This window comes from Parambassis ranga, chromosome 1, assembly GCF_900634625.1.
Source record: "Parambassis ranga chromosome 1, fParRan2.1, whole genome shotgun sequence".
In the NCBI taxonomy this organism is placed as follows: domain Eukaryota; kingdom Metazoa; phylum Chordata; class Actinopteri; family Ambassidae; genus Parambassis; species Parambassis ranga.
Window position 1 is genome coordinate 2,852,358 of NC_041022.1, and position 18,735 is coordinate 2,871,092.

The following is an 18,735-nucleotide window of genomic DNA, read 5'->3' on the forward strand; positions in this document are numbered from 1 at the left end:
CTTTCCTTGATATTCTTAATAAATGGAAGTGATCTTTTGTCTCCCGGGTGAAAGTTCAGTTTGTTGTTCATCACAAACTTTGTCGCCTTTTTGTCTTTTCCGTGTGCGTACATGTGTTGTCTCTTCATGTGTGTCCTGCATCCCTCTGAGTGTGTGTGTTCTGTGTTATCAGCAGGAGCTAGCATCAGGACATGTCTTTCCTTGTTGAAGTTCCTTCAGGGTCCTTCAGATCCTCCATGTTGGTCCTGTCCTCTCTCTCTCTCTTTACTCCTCTGTGTCTCTCTGTCGATCTCCCTCTCACCGATGTCCTGGCTCTAACGCAAACTAGTGTGTTATTGATGACTCGCTCTGTGTTTCTGACTTCTGCTGTTCTGGCTTCGGTCCTACAGTCGCTTGATAGGAGCCAACCCCAGCCTCACACACACACACACACTATTGGCCTCATCCCAGGGAGGATGGGAGGCCCCGCGCGGCCCCTCCTGTCTCCCCGCTGGCTGCTTGCTGTAATCAGTCATGGTAGAGCAGACACTCCATCCATCACGGAGCTAAACTCCCTTCACCGCTTTGGCCCATAACCCACAGCGCACCTGTCAGCGGCGGCGGGCGGCATCACTACCTGACTTTGTATCGTCTCTTTGACTGCAAGAGTGAAACTTTTGCTCCCGTACAAATAAACACAGCGCCACCGTGTTTCAGTTTGTTTCATTCAGATGAAATTCTACATCATTAAAGAAGTTGTTGTGTTGGAGCTCCAGCAGGAGGCGTCAGTCTGAGGGTGTAGATCAGGTGATGGATAAAAGTGGACTTGTGGTCTGAGACTTGTTGCGGTCTCAGAGATCAGAGCAGTTGGCCCGCAGTGACCCTGCTCATGGTGGTCTAGGCCATCACCCTGATGCAGAGCTCACTGGCTGCTTCAGCGGTCTCTGGTTGGACGTGGTGGACCCAGGTCTCATGTGAAAAACAGGATGGAGTGAACAGACAGAGGAAGGATGCTGCGGCAGGTTGGGTGGAGAGTAGGGTTGGGCGATAAAAAAAAAAAAATCACGATTAATCGTGGCATTTAGCCGATAACGATTCGCTGTGGAGTCCTTAAATAAAGATCGGGTGGCAGCTTCTCCAGTCGGAGTTCATTTGTTTAATAACAACAAACATCCAGTTACTACGGTAACAACCAATGCTGCACGCTTCACACCTAATGCATGTCACCGGATATAGGTGAGGCCTCGTTGCGCTTTCTTCGGCCTTCTTCGCACTCCGGCTTATGGTGACAGACAGTGATGGTGAGAGTACGTCGCATGCAAAAATGCGTCATCATCGCTGTAATCGATAAGTGGCAAATATTAATCGATGACAGTTTTTCTGACGATTAATTGCACAAGATACGATTTTGCACAAGCCTAGTGAAGAGGCGGAGCTGGGTGTGACCGGCGTCCTCTGTGTGGTCAGATCATGTTGTGGATCTTCTCAGCGGTCTCCTGTGGGGTGATGATGACCGGCCTTCCTCCAGGATGGGGCTCATCCTCCAGACTCTTTCTGCTATGTTTACATTCAGCAGCAGTGTTGGCATCATTTCTGAGGCACCTGCTTCAGCATCAAGGCCTGAAGGCCGCGAAGTGAATCAGAAAACTCATCAGTCTCCCTCTGAGGACGACTGGTGGACTTCAGCATGTAGAAATGTTCTGTCTGTGGGCTTGTTGTTATTTTTCTGCATCCAGTGAATGTCAGATGTTTGTGTGTGTTTTCAAAAAACATCTCCCTCCATCTCCTCAGAGTGTTTTGAATCATGTCCATGAACGTAGAGGTTAAAGAGGCAGTGAAGCCTCCACGGCAGGTTAATGGTCTCTTTCAGCCGGCTGCTGTTTGTTGTGCCGTGCTGGACTCCCCCCCTCCTGACTTTGATTTTTTCTTTCTTTGCCTCCGCAGATCGCCGCTCTGCAAAAAGGAGGAGACAGCTTCCCACTCACCGCCGCCTCAGGCAAAGTGCTCGGAAAGGTACGACCGGACAGAAACAAATGCTTTTAACACAGGCGCTGTGTTGTTGCTGCTGACTTCAAACCAACACCCACCCTGCCAGAAGTCACATCTTCATGATACTTTTTACACACCATTATACTTTTTCTTTCTGCTTGTATCCAGGCGCTGCGGAGCTCCGATAGCAGCTCCAAGCCCGTGTACGTGTCCGTGGGCCACAGGATCAGCCTGGACACAGCGGTCCGACTCACACACTCCTGCTGCCGCTACAGAGTCCCAGAGCCCATCAGACAGGTGCACACACACACACACACACACACACTGCGTTCAGGGCTGTGCAGCTGAAGGCTGGAAGCCTTTCTGTGGCTGTTACAGAGAGCGAGCATCACTGTAACAGCGTCCTGCTGTGGAGCGAGGAGGTGCGAGCGTCACGCTGCGCACCATCTTCAGCAGTTATAAAACTGAAGGGAGCGACGTCTGCAGACACATGATGGAGGGATTCATCTAACATGTGACATGATGCAGCAGCTCTGCTGATGGAAACACTTCGGGTCCAACATACTTTTGTTAGTACCACCAGTGTGAGTTTGATGTGTTAGCCAGTCAGATTAAAGAAGTGAACACACTGCAGGATGATTCATGTCTCAGTGGGAGAAGTAAGCTCAGCACCAAGCCAACAAGAGGCAGCAGCAGCATATATTGAAGCTTCTGAAAAACATGCTGCTGCTCACAGGCCTGAAAACACCTGCTGTTCAAACACACAACACACAGAAAGTTATTCTGCCTGATCTGTGAGAGGACGAGTGTAAATACAAACACAGACTCATTAGTAAAGAGTTCATCATGATAACTAGGGCTGTAATAGGTCGATTTATTAGTCGTGGAAGCAGGAAACTCACGCTGTGATACGGCAACCGTCTGTCACTCAAGCGGCAACGCCCATAATTAGGCGTAATTTTAAGTCAGAATACCATTTAAACGAGTGAGTTGTAAAAAAAATTCACCCCCCGTACAATTGACACTAGAAGAGAACCTATCATCTGAGACCACAGTGGTTTTTTTGTACCAGGCTGTAAACATGTTCTTTTCTGCTGTGAAGTCGGCCATTTTAACATGGGAGTCTATGGGAAATTACTCGCTTTTGGAGCCAGCCCCCAGTGGTTGCGGCGTGAATTACAAGTTTTGACACTTCCGCATGGGCTTCAACTTTGAGCCCCGAAGGTTGCCCCTTGGTCATTATCCAGCAGGATGTAAATGGCAAAAATAAACAAACAAAACAGAGGTAGTTTGGTAGTTTGAACACTTTCAGTTATGCAATGACATCATTTAGTGGGACAGCTAACTTTTCTTACTTTTCTTTTATTTATTTATTCTTTTAGTTTCTAGTTTCTGACACAGAGGAGGCGGGGCTTATGACCTACACAGCAGCCCGCCACCAGGGGGTGCTCCAGATGCCATGTCATCCATCTTTATACTTAAGTCAGTGGTCATTCCCCACAGGCCTCCATGTTTAAATGTCTTAACTTTACAGCAGCAATAAAGTTAGTATCTGTTGATCATTTGCCTGTTTGTGATGAACGCTGCAGGTGCTCTGATTATATTTAGCCGTAAAGATTTACAATTTAATTTGCTGATGGTGTTCTAATCTGAAAAATGTGACGAAGGTTCAGGTTGTTGTTCAGCTGTGGATGTAAACTCAGCAGTCATCCAGTCGTAGCACCTAGTTGCCTCTTGCCCAGTGCATGCTGGGACTTTTAAAACAGGATTGAGCATGTATAGGAAGTTGACAGCAGCCTTCGTGATGTCAGAGTGTCAGAGGAGTCATGACAGTGTCTTAAAACAGAACAGCCTCTCACTGTCATTTTGGAGGAAGAGGAGCTGCTGCCTGCTCCGGCCTCAGGCTGTTTCTCTTCCTGCCACTAGGCTGTGCTGTGTTTCTGCTGATCAGCATGCACAAAAACACACATGTACACACTCACATTTCAACATCAGTTTTTTTTTTTTTTAACCAGGGGAGCTGCAGCAGCGGCGGCGGCGGCTAACTCATCCTCCTCCTGTGTGTGTGTGTGTGTTTATTTCATCAAAGTGTGATGTGTAGGAGGAGGCTGCAGGGACCCAGTGTGGACATCAGAGAGAGCCGGGGACACTCTCACCCTCTTCATCCTCCTCTGTCCGTCCTATCTCTGGTGCCTCTGTGTTTATACTTTCTGTCCAGCTGTCCTCCCTCCTCCTCCCTCTGACGTCCACGGTCCCTTTTCTGTCTCCTGCTTGTTGCCTCATTTCTTCTTCGCTGCTGACAGTTGTGGCAAATTCTCAGGTGTGTTGACTTTTCTCTTTTGTGTGCAGAGGAGCACTCAGGCCTCTCAGTCACATGTAAGTTGCACAAATGTTTATGCAGCCATGCGCCCTCTTGTGGTTGGTAGAAGAAGTGCATTTATCTTATGTGATAACCCAGATGAGGTGATAAAGGGGAGGTAGGTGGTGGAGGTGGGAATTTTGGCTAGAACTTTGCTCCAGGCTGAGGTTCATGCCCTTCTTGGGGTTATTGCTTCATGCTTCATTTTTCTTCATGGTTAGGGTTAGCCGCTGTAAAAATTCACACTCCTTCTGCCCACTGCTCCTCATCTGAGCATCTGAAGGAGTTAAAGAGGAGTGTTGTTGTGGGAGTCACTGTTAATCGTACTGCTCTGTTGTTTATGTGTGAGGGCCAGGACGTCCCTCCCGGTTATCAAGCTGTCCACGCTCGCAGGCTGTCGGTGTCTCCGTGGCAGATTGTGTGTCGTGTCTAGTGGTGGTTCGGCACAGTGTTTGTCAGATAAGGACACACAAATGTTTGTTTATGTATGCAGGATATACAGGATATATACATTTACTGAAGAATTGATGGCTTCCTTTTCAAAGTCTGACATAAAGAACCTTCTCTGCGTGTAGTCCGTCACACTCATAAACATCTCCTTCCTTTACTTTATAACAAATTATTACTACAATCCTCATACTTGACGAACTAAAGGGATCAATTACTGATGTGTTAAATGATCAGCTCATATCAACAGCTGAGCTAATTAGCAGTAAATAGAGCCTTAATGTCTCATCCTGCTCTCCTCCATTCTTCCCTCTGTCTAATAAAACCCTCCCATGATGGGTGGAATGAAGCCGCCCTCCACAGCTTGACAGAAAGTTGAAAGGGAAAGATGACATCATGCAATCTGCAGTGAAGGCTGATGTGTGAATGCACTGCAGCAGAGACTTACAGCACAAAGACACACACACAGGAAGCTAATTCTCACCCCATCTCAGCTGTGCTCCCTCACACCATTAAATTCTCACACTCTGTAAGGATCCTACGCCTCGACATGTGATGGAGGTAAAAAGGCTGGCAGACACCTGCTTTAGCTCGCCGTCTCGGTCACCATGACAGCGACAGGGTAACATAGAAGCTAACAGAGGGATGCAAAAATCACAAAATGTTTCTTTGGTCGTCTGTCATTTACTGTTTGAGGTGTGACAGACTCTTGTTGCTAATCCTGATCAGCAGAGCGGACATAAAGCCTGGAACATTTGTTTATGTAGGTGTGCGCCCCCTTGTGGATGTGTGAGTGTGGTTAATCTGTGTAAAAAATGGTGGAGAAGCTTCTTGCAGGCGTGAGGAGCCTCGTTTAGAACCAGACCACGATCTTCTTCTAACTCCAACCTTAAGCCTAATCCCTCTGCGTTGAGGTCAAAGTCAGGAAGCGTCAGAAGAAAATGGTGCTTTGATAGACTTCAGTGGAGGCTTTAACAGCAGGACAACACTGTTGTTACAGCAGGGTATCTGTGATGTCATTCTGCCGTGAGACCGACCCAGGAAGTGATGAGACTCAAACATGGACGCCTCATATCATGTGCTGCCAACAGCTTTGATGTCACGTATGGCACACACTTTGTCACTGACAGTCACCTGATTCTGTGAGAACAGGCTGGACAATGGTTGCTGTTCACAGAGCTATGCGCCCTCCTGTGGCTGTGTGAATAACTGCACATGAAATCTCATCAAGAAAACGGCATAGAAGCTTGTTGTAGATGGGTGTTCCAACCCAAAGGATTTAGGTTTTATTCTGGTAATATTGGGCAGATTGTAACGAGACAGTTTTTCACTTTTTTTCTGACATTTTCTTTGTTAAAATTAATAACACATTCATTCAAGAAACTCATTCATTCAATGATAAATGGTGGACGGTTATTCTCTGACATGATGTTGCCTCGGATGCTCTGACGTCTGTAAATGTTACAGTATCATCGTGCTGTGAGCAGCATGTTTTCTTTGCTTCATCAAGGACATTTGTCTCTGATGAACTCATCACTAACGTCTAGAACCACCTCAGAACTTTAAAGAGAATAAAACTTTACTTCTGTCACTACACTACCAAAGGACATCAGGATTTAATTGAAGTAAATATTATGAAAATATGTCACCTGTAATGTTTTCTCTGAGCTCCCTCACACACACACACACACAGATCCATCTGCTGCTCCTTCCTCCTTCAGCAGTCAGTTAAAAGCTCTAATGGACAGCAGTAGACGTGAAACCTAATTTTCTTCAAGCTAATGCTCCTTGACAAACATGCTGGTATCCTGTCGGGCTGCCTCACTCGCAGTTTAACGGCCTGCTTGTAAGTAGAATGCAGATGAATCTTACAGTACGGTACTGAACTAATACACAGAAAATTAGCTCGGCGAGAATCTTCTTTCACAGCAACATTAGAAAGTCTCTAAAGCTCCAAAGCCTTCATTTCAGTGATTAGTCAGTACCTCCTCCTCCTCCTCCTCCTCCTCCTCCTCCTCCTCCTCCTTATTCCTTACTATGAGTGACCTGCCTGTAGACAGACAATATGTAAAGATGGACAAACCCTCTGTGAGGTCTTTTTTTACTGACAGATTGTGATGCTCAGTGTGAAGGCTTCAGGTGTCGCCATCTTGGCCAGACAGATCAGGGGCTGTTTAAAGCATGGTTTATGCTTCCGTCTTAAATGGACGCCGTACCCGGCAGATGCCCCGACGCCATCATCAGTGGTGGAGAGAGAGAGGCTCCTGAATGGATGATAAAACGGTTATCGGTGTGTTTGACCTCATAGAACTAGCAGACAGTAAGGAAGGTTTTCCTTCTCAGTTGATCAGCCCGTCATTGATGGATGGACGTATATGTTAGCAGACAGAAGCTAACTAGTTGGCTAACTGACGATGCCAGAGCACCGGCATCGTGATTGAGGGACATGATGATAAAAACACAGCGCGGGATGACACCGTCACTCTTCATCCACACCCTGAGTCCGGCAGCAGAGTCCTGTTTCTCGCAGCCCTCTGTCCTCCTGTCAGAAGGGGGCACATTTAGACCCTGTCTCAGACCCTGTCGCAGACCCTCAGAGCACAGTGCTGTTCATTCTGTGGAGCTGCTATCGACTGGATTTGTGGATGTTTTTGAGGTGAAATTTTCAAAGGAACAGCCTCAGGCTTAATGGGTTAAAATCTATTACTCCTTAGCCCCACCTCCTCCTCCTCCTCCTCCTCCTCCTCCTCCTCCTCCTCCTCCTCCTCCCTCCTACACTGATGGGATGATATCCACTGGTAATGGGACTCTGAGGAGCTGGCTGAGATGTAACAGCCTCTTTCCAGGCCTCTCCTCTCTGTCTGAGTGCTTTGTACAGAGCGGATGTCACTAATTATGTTTCCTTTCCCTCCGCTGCAGTCACCTGTACACAGCCGGCTCTCCGTCCTGTTGAATCAGTTCATATAGTTCCTCACAAAGTCGCCATGTGGTCTAAAGTTTGTCGGTCACACTGCTGCTTTATGCATACATGTGTTGCAGTCCATGCTAAAAATGTCCTCCCTTGCATCCCTGCTGGGTACAGATGGAATTTCACTGTGAGTGATTGGCAGCGTGGAGCCTGCATCATGCATAGGATAAAAGAGAGTGAGGAGCAGCAGGAGGTGTTGTGTGTCTGAGATATTGCTGATGCATCTTTTGTGTTATTGAAGGATATATTTGTGTCTGAGAAACAAAGAAGAGTCTGTGTGTTTTTTTTGGTTTGTTTTCTTAGTGCTGCAGTCTGCATATGCAACAATTTATTCAGACTCCCTGCAGGCTGTGGCAAAATGTATGATTCTGTGTGTGTGTGTGTGTGTGTGTGTTCGCGGTGCGGCTTGCTTTTGATGACTCTCCACTTCTTCGACTTTCTCTCACCTCCTTGTTCTGCCCGACTTTGTTCATCCTCCTCGCCGTACACTTTTTTTTTCTCCTCTTCCTTTTGCCACCGCCTCTCATCCATCCATCCGTCTCCACCCCCTCCACCCCCCACTGATCAACCTACATTCTCTGAATAATTCAGTCCTGCAGAGCCAGTGTATTTTTGGTTGTTGTCACCTCTGCAGTAACACAAACACAGGCATACGGCAGCACTTGTGTTCACACTCACACAAATTAGTCTAAAAAAAAAACATGCGACTCCGCGAGGCCGCCGAGACTCTGTAACTACAAAGAAGGGATTTGACACCATCACTTAGCTCCGCCCCGGCTCCGCTCGGTTGTCCCAGCACTGAATAATAATACATCTCACTTCTCTGTGTCTTCCACACTGAACACACAAAGTTGCACTGAAGTGGAAAATGTGTGCTTCTGTGTGTTTTGTGTGCAGATTGAATCATCATGACGCGCACTTTGCTTTTAATAATTTAATTGTTTGTCTTCATTAGTCGTGTCGAGATCAAGAATGAATCATTTAGAATCTGCTGAGACAGCAGCACATTAACATATCGGTTAAAGGGCAGTTTAGGATTGGAAAAGATGCAACATTTGCGAACATAAACTCTCACAGCCTCCGTTACATCCGCTGAACTTCAGTGATTTAAGCCCCGTTCACACAGCCTGTTGAATGCAGGGCTGTTCAGCACATGTTAGAATTTAGAATGTGTTAGTGCTGTCAAAGTTAACGCACAGTGCAGGCTGACTCTCTGGCTTGTAGTCCAGGGGTACGGTTGTCGCTTTGGGTGCGAGGGGTCCTGGGTTCATGACTGGGATGAGTCGTTTCCTGGATGGATGAAGTGTTTTGCTTCTGCAAATTATAGATTCAGAGGTTAATCGCGATTGAAAATTGTAATTGTTTGTAAGTCCTAATATGCCCGGTGACAGCGTGAAGGCGCAGGACGTCACAGCTAAGATAGCACAAATGGTTGCAATGAGTGACCTGCCATTTGCCTTTGTGGTACCAGATCGGGACTCAGATCTTATCGGCAGATACTCAAAATCAAATGACTCGAGGGCAAAAAAAAAAACCTGATCAGGAAGACATCCCTAGTTAGAATGATCCACAGTATACACCGTACACGCCAACAACCAAAAGTGTCATACCTGTAGCACCTGTATAGTGAAGGCTCAGTGTGAAAGGTCCCCGACCACTGACCCTCATTTAGTTTTGGTCTCTTTAAAGGTAGGGTAGGAGATTTTGAAAACTCAGTGAGGGTCAGCCAGATTTTGAAAGTAAACACACGCCCCGTTCTCTCAGAGCTCACCCTGAAGCCACGCCTTCCAACCAGTCTGTGACTTCGGCCATCATGCCCGTACCTCTCTGGTGCGCGCAGAGCAGGAAGAGAGTGACAACCAGCCAATACTCCGCGCAGGGTCCACCCGGAGGATTGGCTGATGTTTTTAGTGTTTTATAGCTTCCACAGATGATTCATATTCTTCGTTTTAAAGCGAAACTGCTGAACTAATCGGTTGCTATCGGATTGTAAAGAGAAGTTACACTAATTTAACAAAAAGTGCATCAGAAGGAAATCTCCTACCCGACCTTTAAGTCCAGATAAAGGTGTCATCCTCCCAACAAATTCAACTTCAACTAAATGATCCTCTATATGCAGCCGGTAGATTCTAGCTAACAGGCTAACACACTTTACCCTTGTTTGAGATCGATATATACTTTATTTATCCTGAGGGAAATTTAAGCTAATTCAATGTTTGTTGGCTAACTGGCTAACTAACTAAGTTGTTTCTAGTCTAGACTTAAAACTCGCTGAAGGTCAGCACGTGTCTTAGAGTAGAATAGAAAAGAAATACTTTATTCATCCCAAGCTGGGAAATTTCAGTGTTATTGTGAATATTTAAAACATATAATATTTAACGGATGAATCTTTTGTCATTTAAGTCTTCTATTGTACAGCAGGATCTGAGCTCAAAGCCAATATTAGCTACTAATGCTAATATCACTTATCAATGGTAGCAGGTCTGCATAATCTAATGTATGATGTCGTTTGTCCTGGTGTCCGAAAACGTTCTGAGAGGCAGTGAGACCTGCACACCTTCCATGATTCATCCTCAGAATGCTTCTTGTATCCTCTGTGCTCACACTCAGACTGCAGGCTGTCCCACAGTGTTGGCTGACGCTGCGTCAGGTGGTCTCAGAAACATCTCGAGGTGTTTCTCTGTGTTCAGCGTGAGAGGCAGGCACCCTCACAACAACACAATACACAACAACACACGCTCTAAACACACAGAGGCTGACGTCAGCGTCTTTATTCTTTCAATATCAACCAAAACATTGAACAAACTGCAGCTGGGCATTACAGCATCATGCTTTCATTCATCTGCTGAGGATTCCATCACAGATCATTTAATATTCATGGTGATATTTCAGTGAGGCGGCGGCCCGGCGGTCTGACAGCCTGACATCGCCCCAGGGTCTCACATGGTGGGTTAGTATGACAAAAATCAGTTTTTACAGAAAGTCAGCGTGTCTTTGCCAAACTGTAGTTTGTTTTGCTATTTAATAATTTTACCAAAAATATTGGTTTAAATTTAAAACGTACCAGATTGGGCATCATCCTGACCAATTAGAAGAAGTGCCAATGGGTCTGTTGTCCGTAGTACATCTGTAACCATAGCAACGGTCGGATATACAAGTGCACAGTCTGAAGTAATGAATCAGTATTGTGTATATTTGCTTGGACTGATCCATGGCGATGATTTTTTTTTTTTATAACTTCTCACATTTGTACCTCTGTGAGACTCTCATTGATTTGTCACCAAGAGCCACACAACACAATGCACAGAGCCGAATTTGAGGGGAACAGGAAGGAACTGAGAGAAAGAGAAACCCACAGAGCCGTAATGCCGTCACTTCGAACAACTGACAGGCTTAAACATCCGTGAAGATTGACACCGGAGCTCCGCCGCCGCCGCCTCTACCAGTCAGACTGTGCTTTTTCTAAATGTGCCGAGAGGATGTGACTGACTTTAAACCGGAGGCTTCCCTTTGGGCTCCGAGGCTGTCTAAATGTTAATATATGGCTGCCTGACATTCTGCTGCTGTAGCTGCTGGACTGTGGACCTCCACAGAGACACTGGAAAGAGATGTAAGAGTAGCCCTGGGGTGCGTACGAGAGGGAGACGAGGGAGGAAGAAGTTTGATTAGAGTGATAAAAGAGATTTAGGCTGAAAAAAAGAAAGTGAGGAAGGTGAATTCCAGGGAGGAGAAGAATTATAACAATGATTTGGAAGCAGGAGGATGGGTACAGAAAGGAAAGGGGAGCAGAGCAGACAGTATATAGCTGCAGGGCTTAAGGGCCTTTGGGGGGACTGGAGGATAAAGAGCTGCCCCAGGCCACTGGACCAAAGCCATTACTCTGCTTGTGTGTGTGAGGCCTGAATGGACTGAAAGCCCCTGCAGAGCGCCGGCCGTGCACATCTGTTCACCTCTGCTGTGTGGAACTGTGACCAGAGGAAGCTAAGTCTGAGCTGAGGCCTTTTTTTTAATGATTTAACAGGCAGGCTTGTAATTTAGTCACTGAAGCTAAGGTGGAGCTGGTGTAGATCTCCTGCAGCTGCGTACTTCCTTCAAGTTTGACATTTTTTGCGATTTTTTGCAGAGCGAGCCGCTTTCATGTGACGCTTCAGGCAGGAGTTTGTTAGCATAGAATAGCCTGAAGGCTGGAAGCAGAAATCTCACTTGGAGGACTTACATTGAAAACAAACCTCCTGCACAAATAAATGGAAGATAACTAGTAATAGTGACAATAAAACCAACACCCAGCTCTCTAACAGGGGACGAGTAAAGAGGGGGACGGATGTCCACAGAGGAGAAGAGGACACTGGCTCTTATATAAGCAGGAAGGATGTTGGAACCAAGGAGGGGTTGGTGGACTTGGTCTCTGCTGGAAGGTGCTCCTTTCTTCCAGCTTGGGAAAGTTGAGGGAGTCTAGACGGGAGTCCGAACAGATCCATGACATGGATTACACACAGCGGTACCCTGGCACAGAGCTGGGTCCTCAAACTCCTCTGTCTAACTCAAGAGACAACCTGACATTTCTGAGGTGGATCCTGAGAGATCTCTGCAGCAGTTGGTCATAATGGATAAGACCCAGGTCCACCAAGAACAATCCAGACACAATCCAAACACCAGAAAGGTGATGGCCTCGGTGGATGACCTGGAAGAGGGTCACACTGTTACAGGGGTCCAGAACACTGATCTCTGAGACAGCTATGGAAGGCCTTCAAAAAGACTCAGGCCACAAGTTCACCACCGTCCAACACCTGTTTGACACCCTCAGACTGATACCTCTTTAAGAAGATGAAGAACTGGTCACCATCACCCCTGCTGTGCAGACCTTCTGAAGGGATATGCAGAGGCAACAGGCAATACAGGCAAATGCTTGGGACCCCAGGCCAGAAGGGGGGCCCCCAAGGGCTGATCATTCTTGAAGCACTAAGGCAGTGAAAGTGATCGACCGGCACAGACTCCCTAAGAGGCCCCGCCCCCACCTGTCACTCACACAGCAGGTACCTTCAGTCTGATGTAAACAAGTGAGAGACGTTAAAATGAAGCAGAATTATCCTTCTGGTAGCAAACAAAGAAGAAGGAAGAGGAGCAAAGACAGCAAGACGTCGGCGAGTAGCTTAATACAGCTGGTAGTTTAGCTCAGAGCAGTGAGTGTGTGTCCTGCTCTGCTCTGCTGGTCCTGATGTGACAGAGTTCAGTAACTGTCTGCATTGACTTGTGGACAATACTGAGCAGTGTCCAGTCCAGCCAAGCTTGACTGCTAAAGCTAAGAATGCTAAATGACAGAATTTCGCCTGTATGCATCTATATGTATCTTAGTTTTATTCCGTAAATGTGCTGTAGTTCAGATCAGTTTAATCCTCTGTATTGGAACCATTGGAAATGACACTATCCTTGTATAATGAAATAGAGATTGTATATAATAGACACTTTTTTGGACAAGGTTTTCTGACGTTCTTTTGTTGTTGTTAGTTTTTGTCTTTTTGCCTGGGGGGTCCCACTGTCTGTATGCACCAGAAAATGTAAATTAGCAAATTAACACCATAACAAACAAACATGTCATAATTCATCAAAGTCATTTAGCAAATTTATGCTGTTTGTCATCAAACAGAGCCTCAGTTTCTTCTGTATAAAGTGATTTATTTCCGTGTTCGATGCACGGAGGCGTTTCCTGCTCACCTCTGATCGCACAACTGAAAACACTTTGTGACAACTTGTTAAATCTGGAATCTCTCTCTCTTCCACAGGCTGACTGTCGCTCCAGGGAATACCTTCGCAAACACTTCCCAGCTGCTGATGCATGTACCAAAGAGTGAGGTAAGCGACAACTGAGTCACCACACAGACACACACACGCTGATAAAGTGTACGTGCGGCGCCTCTGTTGCTGGAGTGATTTACAGGCTTAAAATAGGCTTAAAAGTCACAGCGAGTGGCTCAACAAGGAATTTCCCCAAATCCCAAAGTAAAGCCCAGCGTGTTGGTAGAAAGCCGGATCGTTTTCATCTCATTTGCTGATTAAATTTATTATAGGGGAGGATAAACAGACAGAAACCTCAGATTGCTGTCAGTCAGACTCTCAGCGAGATAAGAACCTGTGCAGAAATGTGTTTTTCAGCTTTATCCCTCATCAGCAGGGAGGTCAGAGCAGCAGCTGCTTCATATTTTTTTGGAGCTTGAATCTGTTCTGTTTCAGTGACGGTAAACAACTCCTCATCCTGCTGCAGCAGAGGGAGGAGGAGGAGGAGGGGGATGGTGTAAGAGTTTTAGAGCCTTTGACAGGTTCTCTGCATTTTCAGAGGGGTGTGGTGGAGGCAGAGGTGAAGCAAGGACGCCTCAGGTTAAGCAGACACACAGGCAGTCAGAGAGCGCGAAGGCTGAGGAGAGCGAGATCCTTTGATCCTGTGATTCTCATCTGAAATAACAGGCAGCGCTGGCGAGTTCGACCCCACCTACCTCATTACCGATCAAAGCTGCAGACCGTTAGGACGGTCCTCGAAAACATAATCACTCACCCTCAGCCTCCAAACCGGGGGTATTCTCTGACGTGCCCAGAATCAGAAACCTGCGGGACGGAAGTGCGGATGCTGCTGTGAGCTCACGCTTGCAGGTTTGCTCACATGGAGGCAGGATGTGTTGCACCCCCCCCCCCCCCTCCCAAAACCCACTGGGAAACATAATGGGATGTCCGTGTTCATCCGCTCAGAAGCTCCCTGACGTGGTGAAGCCTCTGAGCGCGCTCCATGCTTTGATCAGCCCCTCTACAAAGAGACGGAGACAGGGAGCCGGGCTTTGTGCTGAGTGTGCTGAGTGTGCTGAGTGTGCAGCGCTGCAGCGGGCTCCTCCAGGCCTTCACCTCGCTGTACCCTCTCGCTCACTCTGCAGGCCGCGGGCGCCTTCGATCAGGCGTGCTGCAGCTGTGAGGGATCCTGCAGACAGGTGATGCCTTCATTTACAGCAGGGCGTGATGAAGCATGGAGCTTTGCCTGGAATCGAAAAACAACTACTTGGCTGGTTCCGTGGGTCACCTCTGTCGCTTCCTCCCTCTTGTTCCTACTCTTCGTCAGCATCATGGAAAACGGTGCATCCTGGTTGGCTCGTCTGCTTCCGTGTCGAAGATCGTTGGACCAATCAGTGGGACGCCCGGGACTTTTTAAAGAAGACACATATGTTCCCTCCAGGGAAGCAGCGTTGTTGTATGCAGTTCACTCGTTTTTTTATATATGGACACATGGCCGGAGTCTGAATGGATCGGAGTGATGAGAACTGAAGTGAGTCTGATAGACTTCAGCAGTCTTTTTGTGACTTGGAGAGACACCAAGAGACAGTGGCAGCAAATGATGCTGTAGAAGAGGCCGGAGTTGTAACCATGGTAATCAAGACATGAACAGAAATGTTCTTAATGAAACTCACTCTGTAAATGAATGAAGACAACCACAGGATCCTGTGTCTAAATCCAAACTAACACACTGTTGTAGAGCAGCAGGGAAAGAAGTGAGGGGACGCACACGCTTCACTGTGCATAGATGGAGAGCTGCACAAACACCGACACTGAACCATTGAGATGTCTCACTGCAATTCAATAGAACACTGTCCAAATAAGTCTGACTCCCAGATCAGACAGGAGCCTGCAGGCCTCGCTGAGCATGTTCAATATCAACGTGCTTGACGGCACAATTAGAAGAAGACTCAACAAGTGCAGTTTTGTCTAAAAAGCACAGCGGAGGTTCACAAACCATGCATCTGAACAAACAACAACACTTGTGGGACAATGTCCTGTGGACAGATGAGACCAGCGTGGAGGTGTTTGGTCTTAATGCTCAACCGAAAACAGCATTTCAGCAGAAACACCTCATACCCCTGTCATACGTGTCGGAGGAGGGGTGATGGTTTGGACTGGTTTTGCAGCCACGGGACCCGGACACCTTTCAGTCATTGATCCACCATGAACTCCTCTATATACCAGAGTATTCTAGAAGCTAATGTGAGGACATGTGAGGACATGTGTTAAAGCTTGGACCAAACTGAACAGGACAATGATCCAAAGCACAGCAGCAAATACACATCCGGACAGCTGAAAAAAAATCATTGACAGTGAAAACTATGGACGAAGCGTCCACATCGGCTTCACGTCTGAACCCGGAGGTCAAAATAAATGAATAAAACTGCTTCGGTCAGTTTTTGTGGACTCTGATGTGCTTCAGATTTCCAGGAAAATAGCTGTTAGTGGTTATAATGTTTCATCTTTTACATGTTGATGTGTCAGAAATGGGAGCCTCTGTTTGTGACTTCATGTTATGTGTGTGTGTCTGTGTGTGTGTGTGTGTGTGTGTGTGTGTGTCTTGTCTGTCTGGCTGAACTTCCTCCAGCAGAACTTCTCAGGCAGAGGAGAGACTTGTGCTCGGCGTCCCTGGGTGGCAGAGGAAGAAAAATAGAGTTTCTGTCTCTGTCAGAGCGAAAGCAGAGACATGAAAGACGGAGCAGCAGGAGGATAGATGAGGAGATCCAAACAGACGAAGGGAACAACAGGAGATTCAGGGGGAGGCTGGAGCGAGGGGAAAAAAAAATCAATGAGAGAGGAGGAAGGAAGGAAGGAAGGGAGTCCAGGCAGGAAGATAAAAGCTTGTCAGCAGTCCGAGGGATGGAGTGATAGGCTGCTACTTTGCTACTTTCTTTTGCTGATATTGATCGGTATTGATCGCTGAATGGCAGTGTGATTTAAAAAAAAATGTCTTCCACTTCTCTTCTGCTTTTTGCTCTCCTGTGGTCGGTCCATTTCAAAACAACATTCAAGCTTTTATTTCATTTACATAGCTCCTCATCCCTTTGTGTAAGGCTACGTTCAGACTGCAGGCTGAAGTGACCCAAATCCGATTTTTTTTGCCCATATGTGGCCTGTATCTGATATCGTCATGACAGTCTGAACAGCTCAATTCCGATTTTTTTATATCCGACCCAGGCCACTTTCATATGTGCTCCTAAATCAGATATGTATCCGATTTTTTGCAATGCGACCTCAGTCTGAACGGCTATGCGGCACATATCCGACTTTTGCGTCAGTGAGAGGCGACAGACGTCGCAATTCTGCGACACAGGAGCGGGCGGACACGCGGTGTTGTTAGCAACAGGAAGTACTGTTCCTGTTGCCAGGAAGTAGAGCCTGACTCCAACGCGCTCGCTCACAGATGAGGAAGATGTCGACTGTCTTGCCGTGAAAGTGACACAGTCATCATTCTGAAATTATGAATGAAGTCAGTGTTGCTAAAAGCAGTCACATCGCTATCCCACCACTCCACACCCACACACAGCTGCTGCTCTCTTCCTTCCCAGCGTTCTTCTTAATATTATTTGGTTGTAACAAAGCCACACAAGCACACATCGTGCGACGTCGTGTTCTCTTCTGCGCATGCGGGTCACTTGAGGGCCGCAGTCCGTTCACACAGGAGAGTGGCAGCAGTCGCATGTTATTTTGTAAACACCAAAAAATCGGATTTGACCAAAAAATCCAAATTGGGCATAAGGACCTGCAGTCTGAACATAGATGCAGTAAAAATAATTACACAGTGTGGATGACTTCACTTTATGGAAATTACTGTGACAGAACAAGTCGAAGACACAACATACCAGAGATGTCTTCAAATATTTCAAAGCTCCTCAGCAGCTTGTTGTTTTTCCTCTTTGGCAGTTCTTTGATTTGATTGGTTGACTGACAGATGGTTCATCCAATCAGCTCCCAAGTATTCTTCAGATACTACTACTATCCATCACACGCTGTTTCCAAGGGCGACCTCCCAGGTCGGCATCAGGTTAACTCTCCTCCTGAGCTGGCGTCTTCCTCCTCCACTGCTCCGCCTTCTTTGCAGTTCGTCTTTCTGACCCGTACATGTACAGTATGTGGTTCCGGTGACACCTCCGGTTGAGTTGTTGTGTGTCGGCTGGTGAACACGGAGCAGCGTTCGGAGCCAGACATTGTCATCATGTTGTTTGTGTATTGTGAGCTTTTAGTCTGTCTCACATTGTAACGCTCACATTGTAACGCTGAAAGGTGGCGCTGTCGCCACCTTTCAACAGGCTGTCAGCAAACCGTTCAGTTTCAATTACTCAGATTTGTTCAATCGGCTTCCTGCTGTTATACAAATTCCACTGCCCTTTACAAAAACATTTCTAAAATGTCAAGGAAAATGTTGGAAAGGCAGACGGCCTAAGGTTGTGCCGCTGAGCTCTGCTGGGAGCAGCCACACTCATTAAAAAGTTCGAGTGGAACACGGACACAGCTCGTTGCTGGAGGTGCTGTTCAGTGTGAGTATTAAGCTGCACTGCCCTCCTCCTCTTCCTCCTCCTCCTCCACCGCCGCCGCCGCCGCCCTATCACTGACGGTCTGCCATCGCTGGGCTCTGAGCCGAGGATCAGGCCGAGTGTTGTTTATGTCGATTCACCTATGGATGTGCACGGACCTGAATCAAGCAATATAAGTGGACACAATATCTCAAAAAAATTGGGAAATTGTTAAGGGTGTCTGTGTGTGTGTTTAAACATGTGTGTGTGTGTCCTGATGGACTTGTAGCCTCTGGCTGTGTGTCTGTGTTTGAGGATCTCGGCCCAGACTGACCCAGACTGTGGAGCAAACACTTCTGACACCAGCTCCGCCTCTCAGGGACGGTAAATAAACCATGTTCAGGTGGCACCGCGGCACGAAGCTTTAATGATATATTCTTTCTCCATCTGTCTGTGGCTTTCTGTCCTGCTGTCATTTCCTCTGATTCTATCACACACACGATGATCGTGAGGCGTCACAACATCGCTACGAATACATGTGATGGGGCAGAGCAGGCCTTCGGCCTATTGTTAGTTTTATATTAAGTGTATCTTAAGTGACATTAGTCTGCTTGTGGTGCTTGTCGGACCTCGTTGCCTTGCTGTTGATACCTCTGATGGGAGGTTTTAAGGTGTTATAGTAGCAC

At 47.0% G+C, this 18,735-nt stretch overlaps 1 protein-coding gene across 4 annotated transcripts in view; it reads left to right on the forward strand.

The window, feature by feature from the left end:
* Nucleotides 1-18,735, forward strand: part of LOC114437263 (endonuclease V-like) — a 71,267-nt gene that overhangs the window by 9,820 nt on the left and 42,712 nt on the right. For all 4 annotated transcript variants that reach the window (XR_003670900.1, XR_003670898.1, XM_028407979.1 and 1 more), the window contains exons 6-8: nucleotides 1,924-1,992; nucleotides 2,137-2,265; nucleotides 13,523-13,592. Coding sequence is in view for 2 of the 4 variants with exons in the window: in XM_028407979.1 (XP_028263780.1) it covers nucleotides 1,924-1,992; nucleotides 2,137-2,265; nucleotides 13,523-13,591 (267 nt within the window). In the remaining 2 variants the exon portion in view is untranslated. The remainder of the gene's footprint in view (nucleotides 1-1,923; nucleotides 1,993-2,136; nucleotides 2,266-13,522; nucleotides 13,593-18,735) is intronic.